The sequence below is a fragment of the Lepidochelys kempii genome, chromosome 4 (assembly GCF_965140265.1).
Source record: "Lepidochelys kempii isolate rLepKem1 chromosome 4, rLepKem1.hap2, whole genome shotgun sequence".
Taxonomy (NCBI): domain Eukaryota; kingdom Metazoa; phylum Chordata; order Testudines; family Cheloniidae; genus Lepidochelys; species Lepidochelys kempii.
Window position 1 is genome coordinate 39,368,075 of NC_133259.1, and position 22,683 is coordinate 39,390,757.

The window sequence follows — 22,683 nt, forward strand, 5'->3', positions numbered from 1 at the left end:
AGAAAAAATACAGTTTCAGGTTGACTGAAACATTTCATAAGTTTGGGTCAAAATGATTTTTCATTAAAAAAATTAAACTAAAAAACCAAACAAAATGTGTTCAACCCAAATCACATTTATTTTCCACTTCTGCAGTTCTGTGGGGGAAAAAATATAAAAAGTCATTTGAGGTTATCTGAATTTTCTTTCCCACAGCTCCCACACCCCACGAAAAAAAATCAAAAAAAAAAATCAGTTATTTGCCTGGCTCTCCTGGAGAGCCAAATTTAAACTTACAACAACTATTTCTAGATGTGTGATTACAAACCCTCTTCCTCAGAAATAAACAAGGGGTTACAGTAGAAGTGTCACCAAATGTAGGCTCCAGGCCCACATAGGGATCTGCTCACACAGATCACGGTGCCCATGCAAAACTCCATTGAAGTGAGTGGGATTCCATATTTGGATGGAGCTTTGTATGAGTGAATCCTAATGCAGCCTCAGGCCTTTAATTTGTGTGGTTAAAATGTGAGTCCAGTGCAAGAAGTATCAGCCCTATACTTTCGGTTCGACTGAAAAAAAGGTACAAACAAGTATCGCCAAGCTGTCTAACCCACTTACAATGCCCCTCTGACAAGAGCACCCAGCCCTTTCCTTTCACCTTCAAATAAGTACCCCAACTTTTCATCTCTCCATAAAAATACAACAGTCACAGGAAACTTTTTTAAAATTCAGAAGCCAAAATAAAACAGAAGTCAGAGATCCCATTAAGTTAGAAACAAATTACAAATATCCTCAAATTTAGATGAGTTCCCCCTTTCTCTGCAAATATTGCATGCATGTCTGCTAATAATCCTTCCCTTAGACCTGAGGAGACTCCCCAAACCAATCATTTTATCAGTCCATTTTATATATTGTAGCAAAATCCTCTCATGTGCTTGATAGTTTTACAAGAGCTCACTTGTTTACTGGAGCATGCTATGTTTTAATTAAGCCAATGCTGATGTGCAGATTTGGGGGCTGAGCCAGCAGCACTTTAGGCCCATGCATTTCATACTGTTTTTTATGAGGCTGGAACAATGTTCGAGCACATAATTTGGTTAACTTGTTTAATAAAGTTCAATAAACCTCTAAAAACATGAATACACACTCTATTTTAGGACTATACAAACTGTTTCTTTTTTGCAACCACAAACATTCCAGTTCTGGTGATGTTGCCTAGAATTCTACTGGACCTTACTCTGAGCGTATTCTGTATTTCCAGTTGGATTAGTACTGTGAGAACAATCTTTCCAACGGCATTGCCAAGATACTTTATATTTAATATTCATTAGCATATAAAAAACCGTTAGGGCTTTTTTTTTTTTAGGGTGGGGTGGAGGGAAGGAGGAAGTAACTGTTTAGTGCTTTGTAAACTTCAGGTTATGCAATGAACAACTTGTGCTTCATTATTTATAAAGCACCACAAGGTCAACGGGCAGCATAGCTCTTTACAATGTCAGTAATAAAAGACAGACAGTGGAAAGGGAAAGAGAAGCAATGTAGAAGCAAGGTGGTCAGTCAAGTTTGGTAGATGCCGTTTTAGCACAAGGTGGTTTTACTTTTGCAAATTATAAGGAGAGCTACATTAAAAGAGCCATGATGTGATGGGAGAGAGCAGAAATGGGAAGTGGCTGGTGAAATGCTAGTCAAAAATAGAGCAAGATTTTAGAGGGGACTTGGAACCCATTGACTTCAAGGGGTTTTGGAGCAGACACTTGGGGCATAAGGAGTTTGTTCAGCACATGAGGGGAAAGGAGGTTGTTCCAGGTATAGGGACTGGGAGGGATGCAAGTAAAACAAAAAACAAAACACACACTGGATTTGGGAGAGGAGAAAAAAGGTGGGCATACTTTGCAAAGAGTAATGCACAAAAGAGGGTACAGTCGGAGATAAGGGGTAAGATGTAGACAAGCTCAGCACTGTGCAGAGCCTTAAGGGCAAGGCTGAAGAGCCTGAGTTTGATGAGGAACTCAGTTCTCTTTCACTTGTTTTTAGTGCACTATATTTAACACCTTGATATCTGAGTGTAGGCTGAGGAAGCAATGGCAAGACTGCAGACAGGCGGGGTGGGAGGGGGCAGAGGGCATGGCTGATATGATCATTTGAGATAAGCTTAGCACAGATCCTATTGCATGGCTGCAGGGAGGAGCTCCAATTTTAAATCTCTCTCAACTAGATTGAAAACTGTTACTTTCCATATAAGTATATATAGGAATATAAACAGACACACCGGGATTATATATGATGTTTGACCACTGTTGCTAAAGATTTGAATTCTGCCAGAACCAAGCTGCATACTAATCAGGACCCCAGGGTGCAGCCAGGTCTGGGAATAAGAGAAAGGATGACCTTTGAGGAATGTCTGCCACCCACTGCATCTAGCCTGTTTGCCTGTTAACCCTCACAGGTGTCTTGGTGGCTATTACTAAATTTTAACAATATGGAGCTACTTGGGTCTGGAGTTCCTACCGTTAACCCTAATGCAAAAAGCATTTTCACCTCACATCAGGAAATACTCGTTCTCAGAGTCAACGGGGGTAATATTACAAATACTGTAGCACTTAAACTGTATTAACTGGGGCAACTTAACAATTTAATCAAATTAGTAGTTATTCAAAAGAAAAACAGTCAGAAAAAGTATTTGGTGGATTATTTCCTTTCCCCCCTACACAGTGTAACTCAACATTACTCACAGCTGGTTGCGTTTATACTACTAACACTGTATGTATCACTGTGAATTAAAGACATTATGGCTCTGAAATGTTCCCATATTCAGAGGTGAGGTGTACATAACCTGATTGTACATTTCTTACCACCACCAGGCATAACATCTTTAAATAAGATGAATAAAATGAATTCAACATTATCACTGCAGTGAAATAATGAGCCCCAAAGTCCTGGTACATCCTCAAGTGCCATAAACACCAGCAGACAAGGATAAAAAGCCCCACTTGATAGTAATGGTAGACCATAGTTAAACACAAAGACATGGTTTCTGCTGCTGTTAAAGTCAATGAACTTTTACAATTGAATCCAAAGGGGCCAGAAGCATGAGCACCATCCAGCTCATTTACTTCAATAAGAGTTCTACCCTGTTAAGGAGTATATGCTGGGACACAGAATGGATACATTATACAGATTGTGGCATCTTATATTGGTGGATATTGAATAAATGCTTTAGCTGGCAATACACCTAACTATATCTTTTTGCTATGCAGCCCTGTGTGGAGAAAGGTGATCTGCAAATTACTAAGAAACGAAAAAGTTATAAATTTTCTTGAAAGTTTTAAATACAAAGTGAGACTTTTGGGGTGGGGGAGGGGAGGGAAAGGAAACGGGATAAATCTGACTGATTTCTTTTGGAGGCTAGACATGTATACGATTAAAAATAAAGCACTGATTACTCACCATTCTTTATGCGAGTTGCCTCTGGGTGCTGCTAAGTTAGAATGCTATAGTCTCAAAGGCTCAAGAATACTCTCTGAATCAAATGATAAGTAAGTGGTTTGGAGACACATATATATCTCAACATTGAATCCACCCATGCTCAGGGAAACCCCTTTCTTAAAGTCATTCTCCCACTGAGAACATATTAATCTCTCTCATATAAATACAACCCACGTAAATCTACTTGAAAGCAGTGCTGATGAAAGACCACAGAGGATTCCCTCGTTCTTCAGGGTACCATGGAACAGTGACACAATAATACACCTACTCAGCCGGAGGGAGCTCTGTGGGAAAAGCAACAGCCTACACAGTGGAAAAGTTATATCAGCCCAATAAAGGTATAAACACAAATATTAATCTAGAAGTGGTACGATTTACTGTAAGGACCACATAGGTCATCGAACCATTTCTAAGAATGCACTTTACTTTGGTTTCATCTCATTATTGGTTTCTCTAAAGAGATAGAGCTAGATTCTATCATTCATATGGTCTCTATCAAAAAGGATATACAACACCCACTCGCTGATGAATAAATGGCACTTTAAAGCTGCTGATTTATTCCTTTATTTCTGAGGGGAAGACGGGTGTGAAAAGGCAGCCATTGCACAGGTTCATTACGCTTGACAAGAAGTGATGTGATATTCTTTTCAGTTATAGTAATTCATTTTAGGATATAACTCCCTGAACACGGGCTGGTTAATAAGTCTCTCAGCTGCTGATAAAAGGTAGCACAGTCATGCTGTTAACTAGAGATGGGTTTAGGAGATAGTAACCCCTGAATTAGGTTGAGGTTCAGGGTTAAGCCTGTTTCAGGCACAGGTTTCAGTTTCGATGACACCAAAATCTCACAAACAAGTTTTTACAAATTTAGTTCCAAATGGGATAAATTATCCTGACCTTTGAGGAGATTTTTGCCATCTTTAATGGTGTGATTATTATTGGCCTCACTGTTCTAATAAGATTTTCACCCTCCTCACTTCCCCCCCCAAAAAAAAAACCCTTACAGCTGCTCAATCCTGTATTTGCAAGTGACCATAATTGTGTTATTTTATAATTAGAAAGGCCTATATAAACAGACTTAAACATTTCAAAAGTCAGTCATTTCAGGAGTTATTCACTTTAAATAAAAAGGTCAGGTTTTACAATACGGAATGTATTATTTTCCCATATCATTTCTTTGCTATAGTTCCTTGAGGACCTGGTGCTTTAGTCTAAACACTGTGTAAAACATATAATGAAAAAACGGACTGACTCAAAGGACCTAGTCTAAATGTGTTTCTCCTTCCCTAACTTTAAAATAGGTACAGGGATTGTGTTCAAGCCTTCACAAAAGATTAATTAAAAATAAACTTCATTTTTAAGACAAATGCAAAGCAAGGAAGGCAAATAGTTTGGAAAGTTATGTGCCTGTGAAAACAGTGTGCAAGGATGGAAACTAGTTTGCAAACTTGAGAGTAGCAGTTGCTACCCATACATGCTTCTGAGTTAGACCCCTTATTACTTAATTGAGATGTACAGTGCATGAAATCCTGACCCTAAAAATCAATGGGAGTTTGGCCATTGAGTTCAACAAGGCCAGAATGTCATCTCTGTGTCTGAGTGTTTGTGTGAAAGGAGGTCCAGCTAGCAAGTAAAGAAATGGGGATTGCTGACAAATTTTAGTTACTGTTCCTATTAGAACAATGGATTTTTTCCCCATGACTAGAAATGAATCAATATTCCAGTTTCTGCTAGAAAATATTGGCAGAGCACAGCTAAATCACCACCAAAATGTCTGAACTGAACAACCATTTGGAATCTGAACAAATATGCAGAAACCGTTTTTGCAATATACATCTTCTCATAGTCTTTAAGGTCAGAAGGGACCATTGTGATCATCTAGTCTGACCTCCTGCACATTGCAGGCTACAGAACCAACTACTGCCAGCTACCTAATGGTATGTCTACATAGCAATGTAAGTCCAGGGTTAGTAGAACTTGAGTTAGCAGACCCTGGGTTTGTTAACCTAGGACTTGAGTGTCTACACTCATTTGTAAGCCCAGGTTAGGAATTGTTGAAACCTGGTTCCCAACAAAATCTGACTGTCCAGAGGACAAAGGAAGTCATCCCATGGGATTGTGGAATACTTTTGGTGGACTCCCAGAGCATGAATCCAGTGTGGGCTTGAACCCTGAGTCCCAGCTTAAGTCAGGATTTGACCCTTCACTCCCATGGGGTCCTGGCACCCTAGGTAAGCACAATTTGTGCGTATACAGAAGGGGGGTTAGATCTGTGCCTGAGTTTGAACTCTGGGCTTACCACTGCAGTGTAGACACACCCTAAGGCACTTCACAATGCATGCACAAAGGGTTGCCCTGAGGAGCAGATATTCCGTCCACTGAGCATCAGTCATGAACAGCAGTTTCTCCCTAAAATTCCCAATACAGAACATGGGCCTTGTTAAGTCCTATGAAGAGAAAGTGAAAATGTATTCTCCTTCCTTCCGATTAAAATTGAGTTTTAACAGCCATCCTGATTCAAACAATTACTTTATTTCATTGTAAGCTTCTCTAAACATTGGTAATAATAAAGTAATAACATTTTCATCACAGAAAAGAAGGCAGAGCAAAACATTTTGCAGAGGTAGAGAATAGTAACTCATGAAACTGAAGGAGGAACGCTTTCTCCTGACTTAAAAGGGGAATAGCTGTGGGGATCCATCAGAATTCACATATGCATCTTGCTATCCTGGGTCTCCCATCCATATAGTTAAAAAAGGAAAACCCCTTTGGCTACACCACTGTAAACTATAATTGGACAATAAAACATTTCATGGTTTTTTGGACATAGCCAAGCCACTTATCTTCAGAAAGCACAGACTGGATGTCTGCCATCCAAATTATTTTACTGCTCACTGAAGAGCCTTTTGTTTGGAGATTTTCCATCAGGGAAAAATAAGGAAACGAGTTAGAGAAAATTTAATACAGCTTGAAGATAACAGCTTAAATATTTGATCCTGAGTGGCTTGCAAATGACTTAATTGCAATTTAAGTGTTAGAGTAGGGAGAAGAGACCACTATGAGGAAAAGAAATTGGGAAGAAAAACAGAACAATTCAAAAATTGTGTTTAAAAACAGATTGGGACCCATGCATTCTGGAAAGGAAGCTGAAGGAGAAGGATTTGCAGCTCAGGAAGTTTCCAGTTTAGCTCTGGAAAAGTTAAAACTTTGATCCTGCACTTTTTGTATCAAAAATTCTTTCTTCGGTAACAAGGACGCCTGTTGCTTCCCATTCTCCAGCATAACTGTTATATACAAGCTGTCGACAGCTTTCCCGTTTGCAGTGGGTTGAGGAGAACTACTGCCACACACTTCCATTTTTGTCATGCTGCAAAGAACTGCTTGCCTCTATCATAGATAGGTTGGCTCTTTTTACAAATTCACATGCCCCAAATCAAGAAGTAATGGTGGGCAACAGCCAGTCCAGCTGCCATGCCTCTGAAACCATGCCCCTCTATAATCCTTGGCATATGCACTTTTAACAATTACAGGCATATGCAGTATATGGACTTTAATTTGTTGGCATAATTATGTGTTTGGTTTTTAACTTTTATTATTGAATATAAATATTTATAATAGTACTGAAGATTGATGTCTTAGGACCCAATTCTGCAATAGGATCTGCAAGAAGACCCTGGCGCCTACAAGGAGTTCGACAGACATAACTGTGGGTCCAAGAGTCTCTGTTTGTAGACTTTGTTGCAGGACTGAGGCCTCTATTGTATCCATCCACACAAGAGTCACAGCAGAAGCCTCTCTATACTGCCTCTCCAATGTGCCCTAGTCTTGCCCTAGAGAGTGCATCAATCTCCCTGGCCATCCTCTTATTGACCTCAAGTGCTCAAATAGTGCAGTGAAGGCACTCAGATACAACACTGATAGATAGAAGTATACAACCCCTATGACAGACTATGTTGAGACAGCAACTGCTCATAAGGGTGTAAATTGTGGTATGGACACAAGCTTACTAGGAATGGGACAAACATATTTCACATAAGTTACCAAACGGATGGTGGCATTTTGGGGTCTTTAAAGAACAGGGGCCAGACAAAAGGGAGTGCAAATAACACCTGCTGTCCTTGCACAGGCAGCTGTACTAGAATGGTGATTCACCCTCAAGGGAGGGAAGGTAGGCGATTCCACTTTTCGACTTCACCCACAGTTCCACCATAAGAGGACAATGTTAAGCCACAGTTTGGGCTCCATAAAGGCCTCTCAAAAGAGGCTGCTATGAGTTGTACTAAAACCAATGCATCTCCCAGCCAATCTTTTTGTGGGCTGCACTGGCTTACTCTGCACCCATACATGAAGGGGAGAGGTTGTTGGTGACTTCCTCTGCAGCCCCCACCCACATCAGAAGTTCTGTTCCTTACTTAAAACTAGCAAGTTAAAGACTATAACTACTTACTTGAAATGTGGATGAAGGTTCCATTCAGTTCTTATTTTCTCCCCCCAGATCTTCAGACATTTCAGTTTATAACAACTCTTAATATACAAATATGTCATTGTGAAATAATTTAAGATTGCTACACATGTAACAAGCATGACACAAAAGGAAGGGAAAGAAAAATTAAGATACCTTCTAGTCCTCGACCTACAGACCTCACCATTAATTCAATTACTGAAACAGAGACCATGCATTGCAACCTTAACTCTGCCCCACCTAAGGATTCCAGCCTTCAGGCACCCACTTTCCCATACTACATCCTCCAAACTCACCAAACTTGTAAACTAAGAATGAAATAACTAAAGTTGCGATGGAATCCAGGGGTCAATCATGGGTGGCAGGTTTCTATAATTTTTGGTGGTGCCCAAGTGGATCTGTCCCATCCATAGAATGGATCAGGGCAATCGCCCCGGTCCCTGCACTTCAGGGGGACGCGGGGTCCAGGGTGGCCTGGGGGGTTAGCGTGGTGCCTGGCGCTGACAGCAGTGAGCAACCCTGCTCCGCCTCGCCTCTTCCCACCCCGCCCCCACTCCACCTCTTCCCTGAAGCCCCCGCCCCTGAGCAATGCCGGGAGCCAGCGAGGTGGAGTGGAGTGGGCTGAGGCCAGGCCACTTGCTGCTGCCAGTGCCAAGCCCCCCACTAACTCCCCAGGCCGCCTTGGACCCCATGACCCCCTGAAGCACAAGGCAGGGGTAGGCACCACCATGTTGTGCGACGAACACTTGACAAAATTACCGGACTTAGTGATGGACGTTGGCGGTAGGTGGGGGGTATTATGTCATTCAATCACTCAACCCATAAAATAGCACACATTTTGCCACACTGAAAAAAAACCCCAGTAACCTAGCTAATAAATAAAATAATAATAATAAATTCAACTCATAATTAATGAAAATGTGTGTACTGTATATGAGATGATATGAGAAATGAAAATGAGCTTGCTTTGGGATTTTACAAGGCAATTATCATTTAAACACTTTTGGTACCTTGAGTAATGATAACACTTCTTGCAAATCACATAAATAGGGAACCCATGATCCCCATCCCTCACTCCATTGCAAAGGCACAGGGGTTATTGTTGGCTGCCCTAGGGCTGCAGAAAACCCTACAGGCAAAACATATGGAAAGAAGAGGATCAATTTATACAGAGGGCTACAGGGGAGTCCCATAGTGCATTAATTAACAATACATCAAAATTAAATATATTACAGAGATAAGAACCTGTAATGACAGACTTTACTTCATGAGAAGCTCCAGAGAAAGAAGACCCCGTGGGTGGAAACACTGATCACTATCGCTATAGGAGGGAACAACAGAATGGAATGCCCAGAAGAATGAATCACTTGAGGACAATTTCCTGAAGGGACCCTTACCCTTGCAGAGCTATTCTAGCTCTGACATTTACATTTCTACACAGGGTGGTTTGGCCCACAGAAATAAAAATCTGCACCTCTTCCATGTGTTTTTGGACCAATGGAAAAAAGCAGGTACAATTCAAGTGACTTTTTAAATTGCCTATGAAACCAAGTTAACAAAATAAATGAACTTATGAACAACCAGAAAATATACTTCTTAAGTGAAAAAACTAATAAATGGACTTCTTTGCAAAGAAATTGTAAGTTTTCTTACAAGAAAAGCCACAAACTGCTTGGAAAAGAAGAGTAGATTGAATTACTTGAGAGGGCTGACGGGGCACAGGGGCCGTTGGCGGTTTCTCGGGAAGAGGCAGAGGGTTGTGTGGGTCTCTGTGGGGTGGGGGGAAGTGATGGATGGAGCCAGCCACAGCCCGAGTCTGCTCTGCAGGGGGTATTGCTATACCCGCCTCAGGAAGCCCCCTATGTACTGTATATTTTATGCCAGCCCCAGAGTGCCCATCGCTGCTCCTTTCCCCTCCCCACAGCTCCATCTATCTGTCCCCACAACCCCCCGGCTGTGTCTGTGTGTCTGACTGTGACAGATTCCGGTGGCTCTCTCTGCCTGTGGCTCCCTCCCCCTCCCTGCTGTGCAGGCATGGCCCAGCAGCTCTGGCACCAGCCCCTGCAGCTCCCACTGGCCGGGGTTCCCAGCCAATGGGCTGGGAGCTGGGTCAGTGCTGGGGGGGGGGGTCTCTCTGCAGCACACAGCGACTCCAGGGACTGGGGGAGCTGCTTGTGGGGAGGCGGGGGAGCCACCCTCGAGGTGAGAGCGCCCCACATTGCTGACCCATAGTGCGGGGCCCCCGAAAGCACGGGGCCTGGAGCCCAAACATTGGTGGAGCTGGGCACACCCTCATGAATGTTGATGGAGCATGGGCACCACAGGCTCATAATTCGCCGGCTATGGGGTGGGGATTTCCCTACACACACACACCCCCGGGGGTGTTTACCCCTCCTGAATTTCCCCAACACCCGCCCCGCTCCCAGTTTTGTGAACTAGTTACATGCAGTGTTGCCAATTTAGTGATTGTTTGGAAATTTGAATTGAAATTGAAACATTAATACATACTTTAAAAGCATAGAAAGTTATGATAAAATACATGTATCTGAAAAAGTATAATAGAGTTGAAAAGTATGAACAGACTAGCTTCCTTGTACAGCTGTTTATGACAGTGTCAGTGCATTCATAACAGTGATGTTGGCCAACCTAATAATTTCAAATTATGATTTGTAAGCAAAGACTAAATTAGCTCTCCCTGACAGCTAGTGATGAGCTGGGGGGGAAAGGCTTCAGGACCAGATTGTATTTACATTCACACCTAATCTACCTAGGTATCCAGCAAACAGAGCTGCATTGCCCAAGTGATAGATTTTGGCTGGGGTTGGATTACAAATCACTTGAATGCGGGGTGCGGGGAGGAAGGTGTAGTGAAGTGTTGTTATTCTTATTGTATGAGTAAAGGGCAGTAGAACTGTACTTAGCCTGGGCTGATTGACGGCATCAAGAGAGAGGGTAGGGGCAGGTGTTTTGCTTGATGGTCTGCCTGAGTCACAAGTACTATTAGACCTGCCCCTCTCCTCTGTTTAAAGACAGAGCTGATTAGGCTCCATAGTCAGTCTTTGTTTTGTTAAGTGACCACTACAGCTGAAATCACTGAGAATCAGGTCTAAGTGCTTAGACCTGCTGTGGGACAGTGTTTCTGTGGAAGAGATGGCCCAGTCTGCACTAGCAGTGAGGTTCCCCCACTGAGAGCTCAGCTAAAATCACTGAGAGCTGGGTGGAACCTCCAGAGACCAACTTGCAGAGGTCAGAGTGGCAGGTGGCAGCAGAAGGTGACGGCGCAGGGCCATTGGCAACGGAGCAATGGAGTGAACGGTGGCACAATGAATAACAGTGGTCAGAGCGAACAGTGAGCAGCTGGAGGAACAAACAAGGTGTCTTCTTACCCCCCACCTGGGAGATGAACTCATGTGAAAGCACCTCTGAACTCTGAGTCTCCACTGACCAAGGACAACACCAGTGAGTGTTAATGAGGCTGTTACACAACACAGTTCATGTGAACAAACATGGCCATGGCATCACACTTTCTATTTAAGCAAGAGATAACATTGGCCTCCAGTTTGTAGTGTGTGGTAAGTGCATTGTCACTTGTTTATCCTGAAGCTGAACACTGGTTCTGGACAAGACCAGCAAACACTCACTATCTTTCTGAAAGAAACTCAACTGACTGGCTAGAGGTATGTGGTGAAACAGTGAAAGACTCAACAGTTGAAAAAGTGAAGAACTCTCTCACCACATTAAAAAAATTTGCATACATGGCTGATGAATGCACCAATGCAAATGGTCATCAAGTATTAAGTCATTGTGTACATTATCTTGATGTCAGTGGTAGGCCAGTAGATGCATTTCTAGATGTTCAAGTTATAGAAGACACATTGGCTGCATCTGTGACAACCCACATCTTAGAAGAGTTAAATGCTTGTCAGTGGGACCCCAAACAGATGGTTGCTTGTGCATTTGATGGAGCTGCAAACTTCTCTGGAAGACATGGTGGAACACAAGCTTTGCTCAGAAAAAAAAGTGTAACCCTAGTCTCTCCTATACACACTGCAGAGGCCATCTACTCCAACTAGCGCTAGTACGAGCTGCAGACTCTTCAAAAGACATTACAAAAGCTATAAATGTAATGTCTTCATTATATTCTTTTTTCAGCAAAAGTCCAAAAAGACTGAATATCTTGGAAAATATAGAAGATATACTGGGACTGACGTTCAAATTAGCCCAACCTGGGAAAACCCTCTGGCTTTCTCATGAGCAATCCTTGGCTATTGTCTTAAAATTACTCCAGCCATTATTACTGGCTTTGGAAAGTATCTACCAAGATGGGATGGATCTAAGTAGCGAGCCTGGTGGATTACTTTTGCTACTACATTCAGAGAAGACTATTGCCATTCTCTCTCATAAGTCTACTGTTGAAACCACTTGGGTCATTAAACAGGACAGAATAGAGAATTTGAACACAGAGTGGCATATCATATGATGAATGAATGAAGATTTGACTTCAACTTCTTTTTTATCATCAATAGTGGCTCGACTACTTCTTTATGCTATGTTTCCTGGGCTGAAAGAAGTAGGAATTCTTCTCTTGCTACTCCCAGTCACAGCAGCTACAGTTGAACATTCTTTTTCATCATTGAATAGAATTTTGTGTTTTGAAAGAAGTCGCCTTCTGCCTGATCATGTGAATGAACTAATGAGTATATTAGTTGAAGGAATGGAAATACCGGACACAAGAGAAGCCACCAAAGATGAATGCATTGCATTCAAGAAGTTCATTAACAGAGCTGTGCAAAATTATAAGAAGAAACCAAGAAGGATGTAGTTGTAGCATTTCATAGAAGGCTTGAGTAGCCAACTTTAATTTGTGTGATGATTTAAAAAAAATCTAATAAAATGGTCATGAAACATTTTTCAGTTTTTACTATGGTGCCATACAGCCCACCTTCACCTCCCATCGGCCCTGACTCCTCCCCTGTAAATTTGAACACCCCGCTTAATTTCAGTTCCTGGGGAAAACACTGCATATGGGGTCAATGTGACCCTGCCTGGCTCCTAAGCAGCCTGCCTGCAAGACTCCCTCAGAGTTGGCAACCCCTTGGTTCTCAGGATCTGTGGTTCTGGAACTTCCTGCCAGACGAATTGCCCAGGAGCTAGGACTCCACTCTCTTTCACTGAGAATTTTGAAATTTTCAGTTTTCATTTCAAATCAGAATGAAATCAAATTTTGAAATATCAAAATCCTTCATAAAATGAATTCCCTTTCTCCACACAGCTCTAGAATGTTTCTTCGTGCCCCCAAATATAGAATTACCTCCTGCCAATAAACAAACATACATACATTACACCCAGGATGGAGAAATAAATCAGTCTTGTATCCATGACTACTTTTCTGCACTTCAAATTGCTGACATATTAAAGTGTTATCTAGTGTCTCTGCAGAGCAAGAAACAAGAATGCTAGATTTCCAGCAGGATACAGCATTGCTTCTAGCCTTGGGAAGCCCTGAGTCTGCAACTTTAAAATCTTTAGCAATAAGAAAAGGTATTTTAAGTAATTTTCAGAGATTTTCCTTGCAACACACAAGTCCAGACTCATGAATCCACTTGGGGCCAGAATACATACCAAAATTAGAGTGTATTGACAAAAGGTGAGGAGAAAATGGAAGTAAATTCCAAAAGAAATAATTTGTCTCCCAAATCCAGCTACTCATTGTTTCCTTAGTGTAAACATTCACATTTCACTTTACCTGCTCTTGTGCCTTACGCACTTACTAGTACTATAACATTTCTGTACAAAGAATTCAGGGGACTCCTTACCAAAATAGTCTGTATTAGAAGAAAAGTACTATTTTGTTTGAGAGATCCCGTGCTTTTGAACCTGTTCTATTACAGGCAGATCATTAAAACAGCCCAAACGATGTCATGCTGAGTGTCCTTACATGGCATATCCTTGTTATAAGTGGTTGAACCAGCTGTTGCTCCGGTCTGCTATTGCTATCACTATCATCCTGTGTATACACATCCAATAATGGAGAAAGGAAATACTGCAGAATTCAGAATGCAGGAGCCTAGGCTCAAAGCAGAAAAGAGGTAGGGTCTGGTGTCTGATGTAGGCGCAGACAGTGGGATGAAGTAGGAAGACAGTACACTGAACAGGATGTAAAGTTGACTGAAGAAGAGGAATGGGAATGGAGAAAGCACTTGGGGAAGGTTGTGTGACTGCTGGTGAAGCAGTTGGCTGGATAGCAACAAGAAAGGAGCCATTTGCGAGCAGAGGAAAGGAAGGAAGGAAACTGAAAAAACAGGCTTCTCCACAAAAGTTCAGATGAGAACTGTAATCTCTAAGACTTTGCCAGATGACTTTGTGGAACCTTTAGAGACTTTCCCTTCTTAGCCACTAATATTACCATAATAAGCAGTGCTTCCACCCTGTTGGTAATACATATGAATCTATTTTTCCTTCTTTCTGAATCAAGGATAATACCAGTTTACAACATTACAGTATATCTGCACAAGATCTGTGTGGTAATGTTAAAAACCACATCATAAGAAAACTCTCAATCATTAGATCTGGCTGTTAAATAATTTAAAAGATGCAGTATTTCCAATATAGCTCCTCCTCTTCACTAGAAAACTGGTCTAAAATTCAAATGTCTATGTACATTTTTTGACAGAACTGCCTTAAAGCTCCTGTTTCCTCTAGAAAGAACTATAAAAGTGAAATAACTCCTGATCTTTGGCTCTTATTTCCACCTCACATGACCCTCATTTAATGGGAATAGCACCCATGTGAACTTTAGATTTTACTAATAAAAAAATCTACAGGGGGCAGTGTTTAAGCACTGGGGAACAATTAGGAAAAATGTATAAATACTTAGAACTGTAAAATAGGCTGTAAAATGATTAATTTTTATGCACATTGTAAGGAAAAACCATTCACTGAGTTTTGGATAGGGGGCTCCCATTTCTTTACTACTGGTTGGAGTACTAAAAAGCATAGCAAAGATTTTTATACTTCCACGACCTTTAAAAACCACAAAAAATATTTTTTAAGTACTGCAAGTTATTTTACACACTAGGAATAAGTCTCTCTCAATTAGGCTCTTAAATGATTACTGTATCTATCCATCCATTTTATTTATAAGGCAGTATTTAACTACACTAGGAAATACAGTAGTCTGGTAATCTTTCCCTTAGAACCCAGAATTCTTCTCAACAGCATCTGGTAACAACCTTCTTAATTTTGTTCAGCATAATTTAATTATTTTGATTTATAGGGCATCTCTCAGGGCTTTGTAAAAATGAAACACACAAAAGTAATAACAGATTGAACCCAAATGAAATGTCCATGTGACTATTCAGACCAAATAAAACCATAAAGACCAATTGTCAGGGGGTTGAGACCCACTCCCACCCAGCTACCTCAGAGGGTATGTCTACACGACAATAAAAAAAAAAATCCATAGAACCGAGTCTCAGAGCCCAGGGTCAATTAACTCGGGCCCATGGGACTAAGGCTGTGGGCTAAAAATAGCAGTGTAGACTTAGGCTTAGGCTGGAACCTGGCCCTGAGACCTTCCCACCTTGCAGCGTTTCAGAGTATGTTTACGCTGCAATATAAGCCCAGACTCGGACTCATGCTTGAGCCCAACCCTCCACCCCACTTCTGTCTATACACAAATTTCTCAGACTTCAGCTTGAAGCCTGCAGACGCACTACAGCAGCACAGCTGTACCGATGTAGCACCATTGTGTAGACTTGCCCTGACTTTATTTCCTGCAGCCACTTCCTCCAGCCAGCTGAAGCTCCACAGGCTTCTGTCCTGCTGCTATCTCTGGGAGCTCCTCCCCACAGGAGCACACCTTCCAGCTTCCTTGATCTGGTGAGATTTCCTGGAAGCTCCTATCCTTAGCAGCTTCCTTTCTTGAGGGCACCAATTCCCCTCAATAATGCAGTAGCTGATAAGCAGCGAGTGTAGGTTACAGAATATCAGGGTCATGAGCAGCCTGGGTGTAGCTTCTCTTAATAAATGATCCACAGCATTTAAAGTTAGCTTGTTACAGGCTCATTCTACATACAGGATGATGCCCTTAGAATTGTTTTTAAAATATTAAGTGGGTTCTTTACAAATAAACAAATGCAGATGCTGTGCCATGTATCTGGATTGTTGTAATACTGCCTGTTGTCTTTACTAGCCTCTCATGTTTACAACCAATATTGATTGTGTTTATCAGCGCAAAGTCTTCAGAAGCAAAACACCCATTGACTTCTATGGTTCATAATAGGCCCCTTAAGAATATCTATATCTATATATCTAAGGAAATCCCCTGTGCAGTCACAGATTTTTTTTAAAAATGCTCTTTTAGAAAAAAGGATTAGTCAAAGAGTATGGGAAGTTGTACATCTCTGTGGCTTTTAATGACAACTTCCTTTGCACCAATACGCTTGTAAAATCAGTAGTGGGATTCTTTTTAAACTCAGGCCCTAACTTTGGGGTGTTCTAAACCCCAGGATCCTACCTAAGTAGACTTGAGTTCCACCGTTTCCCACTGCCACAACTCAACAAGTAAAAGAATGCAGATACAACTCGCTTTACTACAGTGTCTTTCACATACATTGCACCCCAATATACCTTACAGAGTAAATGCAAAATAATTTAGTCTGCTGCTGAATTTTCAAATGACTGCTTCTACTGCAGCTAGTCCTGGAACATACAAGGAGAGAGGCAATTCCTGATTTTGTCTTAAGTGGCTTATAGGATCTGGTCCAAGAGGTGATTATAGCTGAACTGCTTGGTAATAGCAACCATACTGTAATTAAATTTAACATTATTGAGGAAAAAGCCAAAAGAAGCCCACCATAGTCGCATTTAACTTCAAAAAGGGGAACTATACAAAAGTGAGGAAGCTAGTTAAATGGAAATGAAAAGGAACAGTCACAGTAGTGAAATACCTGAAAACCGCATGGAAACCTTTTAAAAACACCATAATAGAAACTCAAATGAAATCTATACCCCAAATAAAAACAAAACAACATCAGTAAGAAGACCAGAAACATGCTACAATGGCTAAACAGTGTAAAAGAGTCAGTTAGAAGCAAAAAACGCATCTTTTAGACATTGGAAATCAAATTCTACTGTGGAAAATAGAAAGGACCAAACTCTGACCAGTCAGGTGTAAAGGTATAATTAGGCTGGCTAAAAAAGAAATTTGAAGAGCAACTAACAAAAGGCCAAAAAAAAAAAAAAGCCGTTAGCTTTGTTAGTACATCAGAAGCAGAAACCCTGCCAAACAATCAGTGAGGAGAATGGGATGGAGATTCCTACACCTGAGCCATTCTTTTACAGTTTACAAATCCGAGGAACTGTCCCAGACTGATGTGTCAGAGGAGGTTTTAAAACAAATTGATAAATTAAAGAGTAATAAAATCACCAAGACAAAGTCACCCAAGAGTTCTGAAAGAACTCAAATATTAAGTTGCACAACTACTAACTGTGGTATGTAACCTATTGCTTAAATCAGCCTCCGTATTAGATGACTATAATACTGATTTAAAAAAAAAAAAATGCTCCGGAGGCAATCCTGGCAATTACAGGGCAGTTTACTATAGTTTCAACCAATATTCCTAGTACTGAAATTAGGCAAAGAACAGATTGACCAGACACAGATGAACATGATTTGCTGGGGAAGAGCCAACACAACTTTTGTAGAAGGAAATAATGCATCACTAATCTATTAGAATTCCTTGAGAGGGTCTAAAACAGGTGGATAAGGGTGACCCACTGTATATACTGTATTTTGTACTTGCCGAAAGCTTTTGACAAGATCTCTCACCAAAGGCTCTTAAGCAAAGTAAGCAGTCGTGGGATAAGAGGGTACATTCTCTCATGAATCAGTAACTGGTTAAAAGATAGGAAACAAAGGACTGGAATAAACTTTCAGTTTTCACAATAGAGAGAAGTAACAGCAGCATAGGCGCCAACTCCGTGGGTTCTCTGGGGCTGGCTCACCCACGGGGAAAAATTAGCGGGTGCTCCACACCCACTGGCAGCGAAGCTCTCCCCCTCCCCAAGTGTGCTGCATCTCCGCTCCTCTCCCACCCTCCCAGCGCTTCCTGCTCCTCTGCTGCCCAACAGCTGTTTGGTGGCACTTAGGACTTTCCAGGAGGGAGGGGGAGCAGTGGGGACATGGCGCGCTCAGGGGAGGAGGTGAAGAAGAGGCAGGGCAGGGGCAAGGACTTGAGGAAAGAGGACGGAAAGGGGGTAGGGTGAGGATGGGGCAGGGGCATGGATCGAGCACCCACCGAACAGAGGGGAAGTAGCACCTATGAGTAGCGGGATCCCCCACAGATCTATATTGGAACCAGCGCTGTTCAACATATTCCTAAATGATCTAGAAAAAGGTGTAAACAGTGAGGTGGCAAAGTCTGCCGATGATACAAAATGAAGCGGGTGGTAGATGAATGGAGGAAATGAGGATGAGAGTCACAAGCAGGTCCATGGAGAATTTTGCAAATGAGAAGGGAAAAATCTTGAAATCAATGAGCATGTGAAGCTGTTTAATGATCGCGGTGAAGTGTCTATACTTCTCCATGTGTGAGAGAAGGCTTGAACTAGAGCCTGTCAAAAATGGATTTTCCATTTAGTGAAAAACTTGCATTGGAACCAGATGTTGAAAACTTGAAAACATACAGCCAGAGAGTTCCTTGTCCCAGAATAGCCAGTAGCCCAGTGGTCAACACACTGACCTGCAGTGGGGGTCTCTCACTCTTGCCTTTATTCCAATTTATATACTATTTAAATGTTAATTTGGCCAAAGAGAGAGAGACTAGTACTGACTCTGCAGCCTGCTGGTTTAGGACACATTGGGCCAGAGAAACCCCAGAATAGCCAGTAGCCTGGTGGTTAAGACACTGGCTTCAGATGTAGGAGACAGATTTAAACCCTGCTCCAAATCAGGCATGGCAGGGCTGTGAACTTAGATATCCCACATCCCTTATGAGTGTCCTAACCACTACAATATTGATTATTCTAGGGTGGGAGTTTCTTTCTTTTCCCCCATCCTGCAACTGAGATTCCCGACAAAAGTTTAATCGAAACAGATACAGTTCTGCAAAAAGTTTTGGCTTTGATGAATTGGTATATAGTCAAAAAACATTCAATCAAAAAATTCCTGACCAGCTCTAGCAAGCACTGATTTTCTGCACATGCTGGAGAGGGTGACTTTGGGAGTTTGTAGGGAAGGGAGTTAGCAATCAAAATGGAGGAAAAATGATGCAGGAAGCTCTGAGAAGAGGTGGTGGCTTGTAGGAGCAGTTCTGCAGAGGTGATGATAGGCATATTTATGGACAAGAGAAATGTGGGGAGAGACTAAAAATATGCAAGTTGCTCCATGCCAATATTAGATATTTTAAAAATTTTTGGCTTTTAAATGTGCCTTTTGTTGGCTTATAATGATGACCATTACTAGGAATACATTAACAATTCATGTTTATACAGAAATTTATATTCAAGTGCTACATACATTCAGAGTAATATTTTAATCCCAATTGTTATTTGAACCCTTATAAAGCTGTTAACTCCTTGAGGCAATAATCAATATCCCAGACTTAATATACAAATCTAGTGAGAACACCAATTACTTACCCGACAAATGCTAAAGTCTCTTTCCAGTTGCGGAATACACCCAAAGCAAAGAAACAGGATTATATTTAGCAATTATTGCAATTTATGAGATAGTTCAAACTTTAGTTCAAACTGAGCAGCAGCACTGACTCATCACAAGTGGGTTAGAGAAGGGGATTTCCTATTTAAGTACAACACAGATGAACAATAAAAGTAAAGCATTTACAGCTAATAAAAAAAGGCTAGAGAAGATCCTTAATATTCTTTGTGGAGGCAAAAAATCTTTACAGAACATAGGTAGCAACTTCTATTTCAAACAGATACGAGCTCTGCTATTCTAAAACCAAAAGCATCCCCATAAAGCTGGCCATCATTCTAATGCCTAACTTAAATGAGCTGTGGCAGCCTTTGCCAGGGGAGAGCTAGGGCAGGGATTCTCTCCACAGTCTTTGGAGCTCCCTAGGTTCTGGCATAGAAGAAATCCTAGATTAACCAGACAGGTATTTCACATAAGATGTTCTGACATGAAAATGGCTTTCATTGCAGCAGTTGCATAAGGTGGTAGAGAAGGCCATACTAAAGAACCTTGCCATTACCCAATATTTGGGCTCAAATCCATGAGTCAGCGACACCATCCACAAATTTCAGTAAGTATGAAGGTCATTTTTGTAATTACTGTTTCTAGTAAAGATGCACTCCCACGTACAGTGAAGGTGGGAGGGAGGTTACGATCTATGTGGGAAGCTTCAGCTGTAGGCTGTGTCAATGTGGGACTCTTTATGGTTTAAGAATGAGCTTCTGTAAGTATATTAGTAATTAGGTAACTACTTTTCGCTTCCAACATACAGCTGGGTGATGTTTCCAGAGTATTGGGTTAGGAAACATCTGAACAACTGCAAAAAGTTATTTTGTACTATTGATAGGGAACACTCTAGTGGTCAGAGCACAGAATTGGGAGTTTCAAGATCAGTTCCTTGGTCTGCCACTTGCCACCTTGGGCAAGTGTTGTGTGACCTTTCTGTACCTCAATACAAGATGAGACTGCACAAGGATATTATGTTCATTTCTATTTGCAAAGTCCTTTGAGAGCCTCACACAAAACATACTATAGAAGGTGGAGTACTAGCATATTAGGTTTGAGATTTATACTGAATTTAGATATAGACTAGTAAAGAAAATTAGTGATTTTTACATCTTACTAGTTCTATGGGGGTGGGGCTGGGGAAGAGGGAAAATCAGTAGATTCAGCAAGATGGAGTTTACCTACCACTCTCTCTTCTCCATTCCCTCTTTTCTTCCTCCCCAACCTTCTACTTCCCCCATAAATAGCTCATTGTGGAGAGATGGGAGGGTGAGATCACAGGTATCAGTAAGTCAGCCTGCCATTCCTCTTCTATTGGGTTGGCAGAATGAAATAATTTGGATAGATCACTGTTGAGTGGTAGAGCTGGGGTATCCAGAGGTGAGCAGCTGACTTTAGAGTAGTAGTAATACATGAAGATATTTCAAATTAATTAGTTTGAGCCTCTGTGCGTGTTCTGCACTAGTGGCTGTTATTTTGATCCTTTCTTCAAGACAGTTGAGCTGCCCTGGCTATTTGGCAGCATCTCTCTAGGGGTAGTTTTGTTTCTAACAGTCTGTCCTGTGAACTGGAATGACATGGTGCACAAACAATCCTATCTTTAATGTCTCCAAAGTTACATGTGGATGTCAGTTCTCAGCTCTGTAATTTAAGTATCTATTCCCTCTTCTGATTCTTGGATTTGGATGAAGTAACAGTATCCGTCTACAATCTCTTTCTGCCTGGGATCACAATACTCAAACACCTTTATTACTCCAGGCAACAGTGTCTAACTCATCTCTCATCCTTTCCCCCCACAATGTGATGATAAAAAAAGCATTACTTTCATTTTCACATCTTTATACCCCCCCATGGACAGATACGTATACAGACTTAATTCTTGCTTCCACCGTTTCCCTGCTGGTGCAAGGTTTTTCATCTGGAAATCCAGCATTCCTGGTGGTGAGTGTCCCTCCATGCCTGTTAATCATACTGTCTTCCCTTGCTGTGGGCCTCACTAAAATGACTGCTGTCACCATGGTTCATATACCATGTGCTAAACAATAATGTGAGGGCTCCACGTTCCTTAAACTAAACTGGCTCTTTATTAAAAACTATTTACTGAGATGCTGCAACTGCAGCTGGCATTCCAGCAATGTGCACACAGACTGACTTCTTGGTAGCTCCTCCAAACTCCAGGTTGCTACATCCTGAATCTACTGTTACAGCTACATGGGTTATGGAGTTTTGATCTCCCTCCCAGTTACCTAGCTGCACTGATAGTGCTTCTGAAAAGCATTCTGTGTCTCACTGTACCTGACTTACCCAAATGACTATGAGTTAGTTGATGCCATTTAGGCACAGCCACAAATAGGGAGCAATGTAAAGCCACATAGCTTTGGTAGGGACTGTGCTTCTGGAAGCACAGCTACTGCTGGACCATCCCTGAACAAAGGGATGTGTTCATACTGCACTGAACCTCAAGATGGGGCATACTGTTACCTTACCTGTAACCAGCCAGTACCATGGGCCAGGTGGGGTTGGGATGACAAACAGGGCCATTGCCCCTACCTTTTGCCTGCTCATCGCAGAGTACCTGACACCTTTGAGGACTGTTGTATTAGTTTCTCTTAGGATCAGAATGAAGAAGATCCATGGTCCCAGGATATGGTGGGCATGACACCCATGATGGTGAAGCTCGCTTCAGTAGCCTTCATCTGGTTCTTCCCCTTTCAAAAAACAAAAACAAAAAAAGTCTATGGACCCAAAACAAGGGAGGGATGGGTAGAATGTCCCATCCCCTCATTTTTGTCCACCAATTCTGGTTCATTAATTTTTGGACCCACATTTTCTTATTATACAAACCATGATTATAACAGTCCTTGAGTTACAGCTGCAGGCCTTTTTGTTTAGACTAATTTAGCCTGTCTCACTTTCACACCTTTTCCCCATCAACATTTGATTTTATAGGTTATTGTGACATCTTTTGCATTTTTACATACTTTTTACAGTTGAGCTTTCAATGAGAATAAGTTTTTCAGCCCACTTATCACATCAGAAAGGACACAGA

The 22,683-nt window shown here is 41.6% G+C and overlaps 2 protein-coding genes across 5 annotated transcripts in view; both read right to left on the reverse strand.

Moving 5' to 3' along the window:
- The window catches only part of TNIP3 (TNFAIP3 interacting protein 3), a 97,766-nt gene extending 75,528 nt beyond the window's left edge, over positions 1-22,238 (reverse strand). Inside the window, exon 1 of the mRNA XM_073341025.1 lies at positions 19,574-22,238. The gene's annotated coding sequence lies outside the window, so the exon portion shown is untranslated. The remainder of the gene's footprint in view (positions 1-19,573) is intronic.
- A 3-nt stretch (positions 22,239-22,241) lies between these two features.
- QRFPR (pyroglutamylated RFamide peptide receptor) overlaps positions 22,242-22,683 on the reverse strand; it is an 82,095-nt gene continuing 81,653 nt past the window's right edge. For 2 of the 4 annotated variants that reach the window (XM_073341023.1, XM_073341020.1), the window contains exon 6: positions 22,242-22,342. In XM_073341023.1, coding sequence (XP_073197124.1) covers positions 22,327-22,342 — 16 coding nt within the window. In that variant the 3' untranslated portion in view covers positions 22,242-22,326. The remainder of the gene's footprint in view (positions 22,343-22,683) is intronic. The other 2 variants (XM_073341017.1, XR_012158544.1) reach the window with 2 other exon arrangements.